The sequence below is a fragment of the Salvelinus sp. IW2-2015 genome, linkage group LG10, assembly GCF_002910315.2.
Source record: "Salvelinus sp. IW2-2015 linkage group LG10, ASM291031v2, whole genome shotgun sequence".
Classification (NCBI taxonomy): domain Eukaryota; kingdom Metazoa; phylum Chordata; class Actinopteri; order Salmoniformes; family Salmonidae; genus Salvelinus; species Salvelinus sp. IW2-2015.
The window spans coordinates 6,321,308-6,333,300 of NC_036850.1; the positions used below are offsets into that span (position 1 = coordinate 6,321,308).

The 11,993-nt window shown below is 40.7% G+C and overlaps 1 protein-coding gene across 1 annotated transcript in view; it reads right to left on the bottom strand.

The window, feature by feature from the left end:
* The window catches only part of LOC111969208 (leucine zipper protein 2-like), a 170,617-nt gene extending 163,967 nt beyond the window's left edge, over positions 1-6,650 (bottom strand). The window contains exon 1 of the mRNA XM_023995169.2: positions 6,505-6,650. Within this exon, the coding sequence (XP_023850937.1) occupies positions 6,505-6,566 (62 nt within the window). The 5' untranslated portion in view covers positions 6,567-6,650. The remainder of the gene's footprint in view (positions 1-6,504) is intronic.
* Between the last annotated feature and the right edge of the window lie 5,343 nt (positions 6,651-11,993).

The following is an 11,993-nucleotide window of genomic DNA, read 5'->3' on the forward strand; positions in this document are numbered from 1 at the left end:
CCCAAATTGCTACTGTGCAAAATACATGAGTGTTTGAGCAAGATGTCAATCAAACAAACCAGGCTCCGAAATGCTTGTGTTATAAATCAAGCAGAGCGTTTAATTAAAATAATGATGGACCATTCACTCCGTAATCACAAATAGCCGACTTAACTACTTGGCAGAGGAGCCAAAGCCGCTTCCTGATGATAGACAAAGAGCAAGCTAGCAAGCACCACTACACTCACATTTACCATTAAATACCTCAGGTGCTAAACAATAGCGGTGGATGAGACGAGATGGTCTCTTTGGTCATTATCCCCAGCCAAGCATGCACAGTCCATCAATGCATATATACCATCTTGCCCCTGTCAATAGTTCAGTCTAATTCCCAGGATGCCCTGCACTTGACCCTCTGATCTAGTCAATCACTGCTTTACTTCTCTGTCAAACATTGCTTAGAACTATTACCCAAGACTTCAGGGGGGAAAACATTTAAAGTATTTATAGTAACAGAATAACATTCTTGGGGTTGAGTCTTTCCCATGTTGCAAGAAGGGTTTGGTTTTTTTGAGTCGTAAAATTGTATTGTTTTATTAAATTACTTAATAGGTACCTATGTAATACAATTGATTATCTATAGCACCATTCCAGATAAGTTCGAATATATCTTTGATCTTTGTTTGATCAATATCTTTGATCTTTGTTTCACAGAGAGTTTTTCCTCTTAATCTAACACGGTCAGGTGCATACTGGATCAATATTTCTAACATACGAATGTGGGGAATGGTCAGTGGGGAGCAATAGAAAACTAATGTCATATGGGTTTTCATTTTGTGATGTCATTAAACTTTGTATGRACAAAATACTGTAACTTGGAAAGTATATCCCCTTTATCTGTCAAGTTTCCATCCAATACGTTGTGCATATAATATTAACAATTRTGAAAGTATTTTTGTTAAGATATGAATGTAATTTTAGGAGGGATAAGAGAATCTATCTCCTATAAACTGTTCATAGTAAGTAGCCACACCCCGAATGAGGTCAGAGAGCCTGTCAGACTGACGGAACAATCCCCTTTTGACGAGAGTGCATAAAAAGCATTGCCAACAAAAAATTAACATTAGACCAGGAAAGACAGGGAGTTGCAGGCCACGTCTAAAATGGTTTAAACGCTGAATCTCAGAGACCAGGAAACATAAGGCTACATGTTTGAAATTATTGGAATTTTGAACCTCAACATGAGGTGAAGAAATAAACTCACCTTCCTTTAGACCAGAGAGACGGCGAGCTGCAGCGCATGTCCATAGTGGTCTGAATCCTGAACCCTGAATAATMAACACGAGGAGGAAGAGCCGACAAACTCCTCTTTCAGACAATCACTGGTACAGCTGATTAGCTGTCCTGAGTAAAATAGCTTGAACTCTTCAAACCATCCTACTACCCTTGTCAAATCGCCGTAGTACACTACTCGCATCACCCCACTGGAACCATTGATCTTCATATAGCTTCAGGAGCGAATGGAACAGAGTGAACTCTGTAGTTCTGTTGAGGACTACACAATGGACAAAGACACCCACACGTAAATACATTAATGATTTCCTATTCCAAACAGGCGGCGGTTTGTGTGCAAACTATATGACTAATGTGAGAATAATTTTGAAATGTATCGACGATAAGTGTCTTTTTCTCTCTCTTTCTCTCTCTATGTCGTTGGGTAAAATGCCATATTGTAAAAGTTCACTAGGGACCTTTGTCTCACKTATTAAGTGTGTATGTTATCCTGTTATTATTTTGTTAGCTAGTAAATAAATAATTAAACCAATTTGTGTAGTACTGAATCATGAGCAAGGCTGGGGKTTTTGCAGATGCATGAGATTACGACTGTTCCGAATGATGATATGATAAGAGGTAATGATTAATAAGATGACTGTTTATCGATGAAATAGATATATACCTTATAGAGTTTAATTCGGGAGATGGTAACTCTTTAAACAACCTCTTCCGTGGTGCCCCAAATCCTAATGAGATAATTGTTACATGATTAATTTAATCGGGTAACAATTAAACATAGTTAGTTGATTAAATAAATAACAGTCATCAGATTAATGAAAGTAAAGTCACGACAATTGCTTGCTGTTAGCCATGAACATGACATATGGAACACACACAGCGGGAAAACAATTAGTTATGAAATAAGTTGTAAACCGAAGACAAGCCAGACTAAACAGAATATAATTGTCTCAATTTCTAGTTAAATAAGATTTATCTCAATTATATGATCTCAACAAGTATGAAGCATTCCACAAATATGGAGGAATATGTAATGGTTAGACGACCAACAAGGACTTTCGGGGTTAATGACTTGCAAATTGGGGTTATTCTCAGAAAGATTACAATTTTCCAGAGATAGAGAAAGATACATTTCTTATCCACAGGAAATACTGTATCTTGACAAATTAGAAATTTAGTTCATMATTTCAATGGGAAGCTTCTGAATCCCATCAGTTGAGTTACCACCGACTGTCATGTATAGCTGCTAGGTCATTATGCTCTCATTACAAAAGGACCTATTCAATTCCCCATCACCTTTCAGCAAGATGACATACTGGATATTAGCATGTATTATCAGGCTATTACAACAATTGCCAGGCTCCCATTGTTAATCTCCAGAGTCATAAACCGCATTCCTCTTTAATGCCCCACCCCATCCAACATCAAAGAAAGAATTTTAAATGCAATGTGCTTAGTATTTACAGCCAGATGTGAAGAGACTAAGCAATGCAGGCCCTGTCTGTGTGATATGTACAGGATCATCCAAGGATTTCGGCAGTCTTTAATTGCGGGCCAGTACCTAAATATTTAATGTTATGGAGTTCCCAATGGACACYGGCATTTACCAGACATGGTTGCGTAGGTAGGAAACATCAAAGTTAGTGTCAATAATAAAGAACATTTGTGAAAATCCCATAAAAGAGACTTTGCAAAGACATGAATGGTGAATAGGCTGGACTGCATTGTTGTGAGTTGTGAGCAGCCACAGGAGCTCATGCGTGCACACACACACTCAGAAACACACAAACATACACACACACTCAGAAACAGCCACACACACATATGCACACACACACAAAGAAACAGCCACAGTACTCTAAGCCTAATCAGATGCAAGGAGGAAGTGTGGCAAAAGTAGGTTGAATTTCCCCTAATCAATTCTATACAGTTACTTTCTCCCTGGTCAATTATGTGCCAGTTTTGATATCAGCCAACAACTCTTATAGTTGTGAAACAATGTATGAACAACATCCTGTCAAGCAGCAGTAATGTACTGCTTGGTAAAAGAACAAGATAGATGTCAGTAAAGCTGCATAAGCAACTGGTCTGGATGTATTTGATCATAAGAAAACCGCTAGTATTGTTTGCTTGTGGGGAGGTTTACTAATAAGGACTTTTATGAAAAACATTATTACAATTTGCGAGTTTGTTTAGTCTACAATATAATACTTCATGCCTACGTCATTGTATTTCAATTAATTGTATATACCAAGAAGTCAACATGACACCTTTCATGTCAATTTGCAACCAGAAGATAATTCCTCTGGTAATATTACTCAGCGTATTGAGATCAGTTTATTCWKWGGTCGTGTCTACACTTGACACTTAGATGCGACTTCTGCTGTCAGAATTCAAAGATCGCATTGAAAAGACTGGTCTAGACACACAAAAGTCGCTTTGTGGTCTGATTGTGTTCAGATCTGGCTGACCACTTCAGGAGTTGGTCTGGGATGCATTGTTTGCGGATTTCTCCTCAGTCTGGAAGGAATCAGGCTCCCGAAAGCGCATACAGTGGGCGACGTCATCAGCACTCCTCCCACAAGACTCCAGAAAACTTGAGTTTTGGGACCGAAAGGCACCTTTCATTATAACGTTGGAGGAAATATGTGCCTAGAGTGTGAGGAACATGCTTACTGGTCTCAAATGCTAGCCAGTTAGCTAATATTTAGAAAAACTTACCCATTTGCAATCCCTTTAGCGTTGTTTGCTAGCTTGCTGGCTAGCTACAGAGGTTAGCTGGCTAGTTGGCTACAGTAGTTAGCTACTGYCATCAGTTGTTATTGTGTTATTATCATATTTTGCCTATTCCACCGTTTGTAGAATGCATACAGGAAATTGAATATAGCGTGAGAAAACGGAATCCGGACACACTGTGGACACGGTAGACACTTTTAAAATGTAGGTGTAGATAGATGCATGACGCATTCAGAATTCCCTGATCAGAACTCTAAAGCTGCATGAACTGTCAAGTCTAGAAACGGCCAGAGTTGTCTAGTAGTAGATACCTGCTGAGGGACCATTGAATTAGTCTAGGTCAGAGCCATATACAGAAATGGACTGGCCATAAGGTAGTTCTGGCAAATCCCAGATGGGCTTCATCTTTAGCAGTGTGCCTGTCTAAATTGTTTTTTTTGCACAGAATGGTCATTATTTGGCCAATTATGGGAGACTCTCAAGGGAAGAAAAGGACATGGTGTCGGGGCCTCAAGGAAGAAAATCCAGTCCGTACCTAGCCATATACAGTATATAGATATATCTTTATAAATTGGCTCTGGTCTATGTAACTGGGGAGCAACAGAGCTTAACACATCAGTTGAGCCTCTGGCACATTAATGCCACTTGTTACATATAAGTCATTAGTCAAATCAATCAATCAAGCAGCCAGTCAGTCACTCACTCAATCATGACTTCAAGTGTCTCATTGGGGTAATTTACACTATATATACAAAAGTATGTGGACACCCCTTCTAATTAGTGGCTTCYGCTATTTCAGCCATGCAATCTCCATAGACAAACATTGATAGTAGAATGGCCTTACTGAAGAGCTCAGTGACTTTCAACGTGGCACCGTCATAGGATGCCACCTTTCCAACAAGGAGAATGCTAAATGTCCCAATGCATAGTGCCAACTGTAAAGTTTGGTGGAGGAGGAATAATGGTCTGGAGCTGTTTTTCATGGTTCGGGCTAGGCCCCTTAGTTCCAGTGGAGGGAAATCTTCACGCTACAGTATACAATGACATTCTAGACGATTCTGTGCTTCCAACTTTGCGGCAACAGTTTGGGGAAGGCCCTTTCCTGTTTCAGCATGACAATGCCCCGATGCACAAAGCAAGGTCCATACAGAAATGGTTTGTCGAGATCAGTGCGGAAGAACTTGACTGGCCTGCACAGAGCCCTGACCTCAACCCCATCGAACACCTTTGGGATGAATTGGAAAGCAGACTGCGACCCAGGCCTAATCGTCCAACATCAGTGCCTGACCTCACTAATGTTCTTGTGGCTGAATGGAAGCAAGTCCCCTCAGCAATGTTCCAACATCTAGTGGAAAGCCTTCCCARAAGAGTGGAGGGACCAACTCCATATTAATGCCCATGATTTTRAAATGACATGTTCGACGAGTAGGTGTCCACATACTTTTGGTCATGTAGTGTATGTCATTCAACTTTGTAAAACACAACCCAAACTTCTAACATTCATCAGCATATTCATTATCCAATATAAAGTCTGCTTTCAACATCAAACGGAATCTGAATTTTTWAAATCTCCAGCATCATCAAATTAGCTTATTCAAATCTCTCAGGGCTCTGCAAAATGTGCAAATGCATTGATTGTCTATGTGTATGTGTATGTCTCTGTGCTTGCATATTCTGCCACTACATTCATCACTTAGGAGCACACTTGTAGGGTCTACCAACCCAAGCTGAAATTCCATCATGTCAAACTAGACACAACTGCAATGAGAGGAGAGCAAGTTTCATAATGTGTAGCTAGCTGTCTTTAAGCCATATTTAAGACTCTCTAACAACCTTGGCTTTTGTTTCACAAAGACCCCAGTAATGGGAGTAGTGCTCAGGCACTAGTTTGAAAGAGGAATGATTTTATCAATGGTTAAATAAATCATGAAAACCTCCCTCCGCACTGCACGTCGCCTCATCTCTCAATTTCTCTCGCCTCTCCTCTTCCTCCCCTCATCCTACTATTCCCCTCAATGCATTATTCTGCACACACACACACACACACACACACACACTCTCTCTCTCAAGACACTGCAACATTCTGGGCAGCCCAGTTCCTTCTTTAGCCGGCTCAGACTTAACTTGCTCCCTTCCAGCAAGCAGGAGACAAGACCTACCGCAATCCCAGTAAGCGATGCCTACACAATTCCAAGGCATTTTTAGCCAGTGAATTTCACCACCAAAGACATATGTCTTTCAGTTTAACAAAGAGAATAGTTCAACAGATAAACCTTTATTTTGCCTTCAGTCTACTGCCTTAGAACATCATGCTCCGCACACAGGCATCTCCCGCCAGAACCCAGGCTGCCTCAACCAATTTCGTAGGACTGACCGGAGCTAAAGATTAACGTTAGTATCTTCTATGATTAGTCATTGTGCATTCACCCTCCCCCTTTCTTTCAGAATCACTGAAGGTGAAGGAAGAAGAATATACCCTTCTTATTTTCGACTTACCTAGTGTTGAGGCTCAAAGCTGGACAAAGAAGCAGGAGGCAAATAGCTCGGATTAATTTCATAGCTTTGTCTTGCACTCTCACTCCGATTCGCTCTCTCCCTCTCGATTGCTTTCCTTTCCCCTTTCACTCTCTCTCTCTCTCTCGCTTTCTCACTCACTGGCTCGATCGCTTGCCTGCGCACACTCACGCACGCACGCACGCACACACAGGCAGAGARAGAGACAGACAGATGCAACCCAGTGGCTCTAACAGAGCAAGGGAGGATCTCTGGCATTAAATAACACAGTGACACAGACAGACTTATTAATGAGGAAATTAATGAGGGTGGTAAGAGGGAAGAAACAGACTGGAAAGATGAGAGCAGCTCCCACTGAGGATAGCAGGGACGTAGGCATGGGTGGGCCTGGRTGGACACAGGCCCACCCACTAGGGAGCCTGTCCTTGCCAGGCCCATCCAATTTGATTTAGCAAAAAAACAAAACAAAAATACTATTATTATAAAATTACTCCTCAGTATTTCTGGCTACACAGACTTCAGTTCAATGTCTATTTTTGATTTACATTTGGCTAACGTGAATTCACTAACGTGAATTCACTAACGTGAAATCAACAAAGAAATATCACCATGACATTTGATTTAGTTTAAAAATTGGTTGAACAAATGACGTAATTCCCTTACGTTGAGGACTTTTGGCAAATCCAATCAGTATCTCACATTGGTTCAACGCCATCACCTTTTTTGCTGTTGTTGAAATGATGTGCAAACAACATGGATTCAACCCGTTTTTGCCCAGTGGGCTGCCACTGGTGGTGAGAGCTGAGAGGCATTCTTCCTCATTGTGGCTTGAAGAATCCCTGCCTCTCACTCAGCACCTATTATTACCTGCACTCTAAGGGACCACAGGAGCAATTATGCGACGATGGGAGCAACAGTGTCATCCGCCGAACAACCACAGGGTTCACCAGCAGCCTCTGTGATTCAGCCATAATAGGATGTGTCCTAATGAACCAGCATGCTGAATTTGACACCTGTAAATGCTACAAACAAAAGGGTCTAGAGTTTAAGTGGCGTGTTGATAGAAAGGGGGGATGGAAATATCAAGTGATAAATGTCATTCCTTCAACCCCGTTCCACACCATCCTTTCTTCAGATTTTTGGGGTGTTTGTTGACCTCATCAAAGATTTAGTGAGACTAGTGCTCGTCAACATGATGTAGAGGATTTTGTGCATGTTTTAAAATAGGCATAGAGCGGTGTGAAATACGGGCAGAATATTCAACACGACAACACAAAAAGGTGGAGGTCATACGCCATAGGCATGATAAATTATTCCATTAAGGATTTAATAGAGTTTGGAGTCCATTGTCCACGGGGTAGTAACCTACACCTCGTTCTGCAGGACTTCCACCCATTTATTAGGGTCTAATTAGTCCAAGCCCCATGCATGGAAACACACAGTGACCAGTTCTTAATGACAGCTTTGGACCTCATCATGCTTCGGTGACCGGAGAGTGTCCTAAAAGGGGCACCATAATCCGTCTCAATTACGTAGCGCATCAGCCAGAAAGCGGAAGTCTCACTGATTGTGAGAGTATACCTGTTTCGTGCATTATTATGGGAAAATGAGATCAATGCAATGCCTGAAGAGTTAATTGTATGTTATTTATAATTACTTCTAGAACTACTGTATTCAATGTACATAGCCCATCTATAATTTAGCCCAAACAACTACCTCTTCCCCTACTGTATTTATTTATTTATTTATTTTGCTCCTTTGCACCCCATTATTTATATTTCTACTTTGCACATTCTTCCACTGCAAATCTACCATGCCAGTGTTTTACTTGCTATATTGTATTTACTTCACCACCATGGTCTTTTTTTGCCTTTACCTCCCTTATCTCACCTCCTTTGCTCACATTGTATATAGACTTATTTTTCTACTGYATTATTGACTGTATGTTTGTTTTACTCCATGTGTAACTCTGTGTTGTTGTATGTGTCAAACTGCTTTGCTTTATCTTGGCCAGGTCGCAATTGTAAATGAGAACTTGTTCTCAACTTGCCTACCTGGTTAAATAAAGGTGAAATAAARAAWRTWATAAAAAAATCTGGAACTTCTTGACGTAAAGCATGATGATGATTTCAYATTTGGTCTGAGATAACTTGTGAAATCAAAATAGTATGATTGCCTTTACCACGACCATTAAATTACAGGTCAAATCAATATACACCGTGACTATTTTATTTTACAAGAGCAACATAAGTTTCCAATGACCTTCACACAGTGTTATATTCATATCAACCTCTATTTGAGTTTCTGTATTACATTTTCCAGATATCTTGAAATGACTCAGAGCTCTGAATACTACCCACAAAAAAATTATTGTTCTAAATAGAACCAGATAAGGGTGACTTGGCTTGTAACCATAGCTATATAGAACCCTTTTTTTAAGGTTCAATGAAGAACCGTTGTCACGCCCTGGCCTTAGTATTCTTTATTTTCTTTATTATTTTAGTTAGGTCAGGGTGTGACATGGGGAATGTTTGTGTTTTGTAGGTTTTGGGTGGTTATATGGTAAAGGGGGTGTTGGGTGTAGTGTATGGGTTTGTGTTGAGTGTATGTGTCTAGCTGTGTCTATGTTGGGTGTAGTTGTCTAGGAAAGTCTATGGTTGCCTGAATGGGTTCCCAATTAGAGACAGCTGATTTCTGTTGTCTCTGATTGGGAGCCATATTTAAGGTAGCCATAGGCTTTCGTTTTATGTGGGTAATTGTCTATGTAGAACGTTTGTAGCCTGTATGTATGTGCACAACGTTTGTAGCTTCACGGTCGTTTTGTTGTTTTGTTATTTTGTATAGTGTTTTGTGTCGTGTTCATCTTCGTGGTGTTAATAAAAGAAGATGGCGTATTTTCCAAATGCTGCGTTTTGGTCCGTCTCTCAACCACACGATCGTGACAACCGTGCTCAATTGGTTCTAAATGGAACCTTAATGTGGCTATAAAGAACCATTTCCTAGGGTTCTATAAAGAACCATTTTTTTTTTAAATATATAACACCAAAAAAAGTTTCACTATGGTTACAACAACCCTTTTTATGGTTCTTTAAAGAACCTTTATGGAGAAAGGTTCTTTATTGAACCATTCTCAATCTAAAGAACTATACAGAGTTTTTTTATTCTGGTCAGCCATATTATATTGTTAAAATTCCATAGGTGTTATTATTCTGTTGATTGACATGTTGAATCAAGTGAATTGAGAAGCACTGGCTGATTTAGTCAAGTGTTCTCAATTGACCCAAGGACATACGTGAGTCTTTAAGAAAACACTCTCACTGTCCGTAGCCATATATAACATATCATGGAACAACACAACACATTAGATAAACTGGAATGACACTCACTCATGGTTACTGTGCGCAAACCCCGCTCCAAAATATTCTAATGAGCCACCTCCCCTACATTTAAATTATCACTAAAAGAGCCAATAACCCTTTTGTGAACTGTWAAGAACCATTGAAGAGCTCAAAGGGTTCTTTGAGTCATTATGGTTCCTTCCACATAGAACCATCACCCTTCCCAAAGAACCCTTGAGGAACCCTACGTTTTTTTGGTGTGCACTGTAGTTTATCTCCTCACATCCCCTCACATTGCTGCGTGTCAGTGAGTCAATGTCATAACCTCTAAGGGGCTGGGTGTCACATGTGCTCCCTCTCCCGCCTCTAGGTCACCATGCTGCTCGTTAGGGCGCACACCTGTCACCAGCGTTAGGCACATAATGACATTGACCTGGACTCCATCCCCTCCTTGATTACCTGCCCTTTATATGTCACTCCCTTTGGTTTCATCCCCAGGCATCGTTGTTTCAGTTTCTGTTCCATGTCGGTGCGCTGTTTGTGTTACGTGTTTGTTTCATTTATTTATTTATTAAATGTATTCAYTCCCTGAACCTGCTTCCCGACTCTCRGCGTACATCTTTACACTGGGGAAACAGACGTCTTACACTGGCTTTTTTTAATTATAGAGTTGTACAGTCCAAAAGTCTGAGACGTTTCTTATTTTTTGGCCATTTCTTCATAACCTTTTAGTATCTGCTCGGATACAGTGTCCATCTTAGGACAGCGTTTGAGTCAGTCCGAGTGGGACAGCATCAAAGCAATGCTGATAGATGCACAATAACGTTAGATTTCATTCAAAATGTGTTTTTAGCTCTCAGACGTTGCTACTTGTTTGTTTGAACGAGGAAGTGTAAACCACCCCAAAACCGAATCAGCTTGAGATCCACTCGAAATTCATCACCGAACTGTGTGGGGGAAAACATGGTAAACACTGTCAGAATGATGGACCCGGTGTGATCAAAGCACCATAGTTCCCTCTGAGGATTCTACATCTTCAACCTCAGCAGCAGCAGAAGGAGTTACAGCCTCTACTGTAGCTGCTTCTACAGCTCTCACTGACCCTACAGCGACAGCCCCCACTCCTAACCCCTACCTCTCCTGCCCCACAATCCCTCCAGCCTTCAACCATAACCGTATACAACTCCCACTGATGCTGCCACTATACCCCTATAGCACCCATAAAGACACACATACACACAGCAGGGGTTCCTGCAGCCTATAGTCCCTTAAGTGCTAAGTGGGTAGACGTGATAGAACTTCTCAAAAGTGAGTCCCAGAGGATTTAGAATGGGGGGACCAAACAACATGTATCTTCTGGAAATGTTTTATGCTTCTTTTTCTTTCAAAGAAAAGAACGTAATTCAACACAATTGTTTTCTCCCCCAATAAATATTTATTATTTAAAGGAAAAAGAGTTGGCGACTCAAATAATTCAACAGAAATCCAAAATGTCGGAATATTCTCTCACTTGAATGAAAGCATAAATCACGAATGTGTGAACAAACTAATAATCGTGGTTTTGATTTTGTAACAAGTAGGTGCCAGTGCACACACACGAAGGGAATCTACAGTACAGTATGTGCTTTGTTTACAGTACCTACAGAGTAATATCTGAGATATTACATGACAACCAAAAATGCAACTTTGTAAAAAATTTAAAATAAAATGTATTGCATGTTTAATTAAGTTGAGCCTGTTCTCTGATTACCAAAGTGTGAACATAGCAGGTGTCTGAGTCCTCACTTTAGTCAGTTTTGATCTGACCTTTTTTGTAAGAAATGGACAGAATCACCAGACTGCACAGTAAAGCCCACTGTAAACTGAAAGTTGGCAAGAGTGTTGAGGCCCAAGGCAGTTTTCCAGCCTGGCAATATGAAAGCATATGGTTGAGCAAGGCGCACACTGCAAACGATGTGTCTTCCCTACAGAGCCATCAGTGTTGGCTGATAGAATACAGAACTAGATGAAAGACCTCGAAACACTGGTAATGGACTGCCTCACAGAGCCACAGTGCAGATGGTTAGCACTATGCCTTATACCACTGATAGAACCTACTGGGAAGGCACAATTGTCATGTTAATGGGTGGGGCG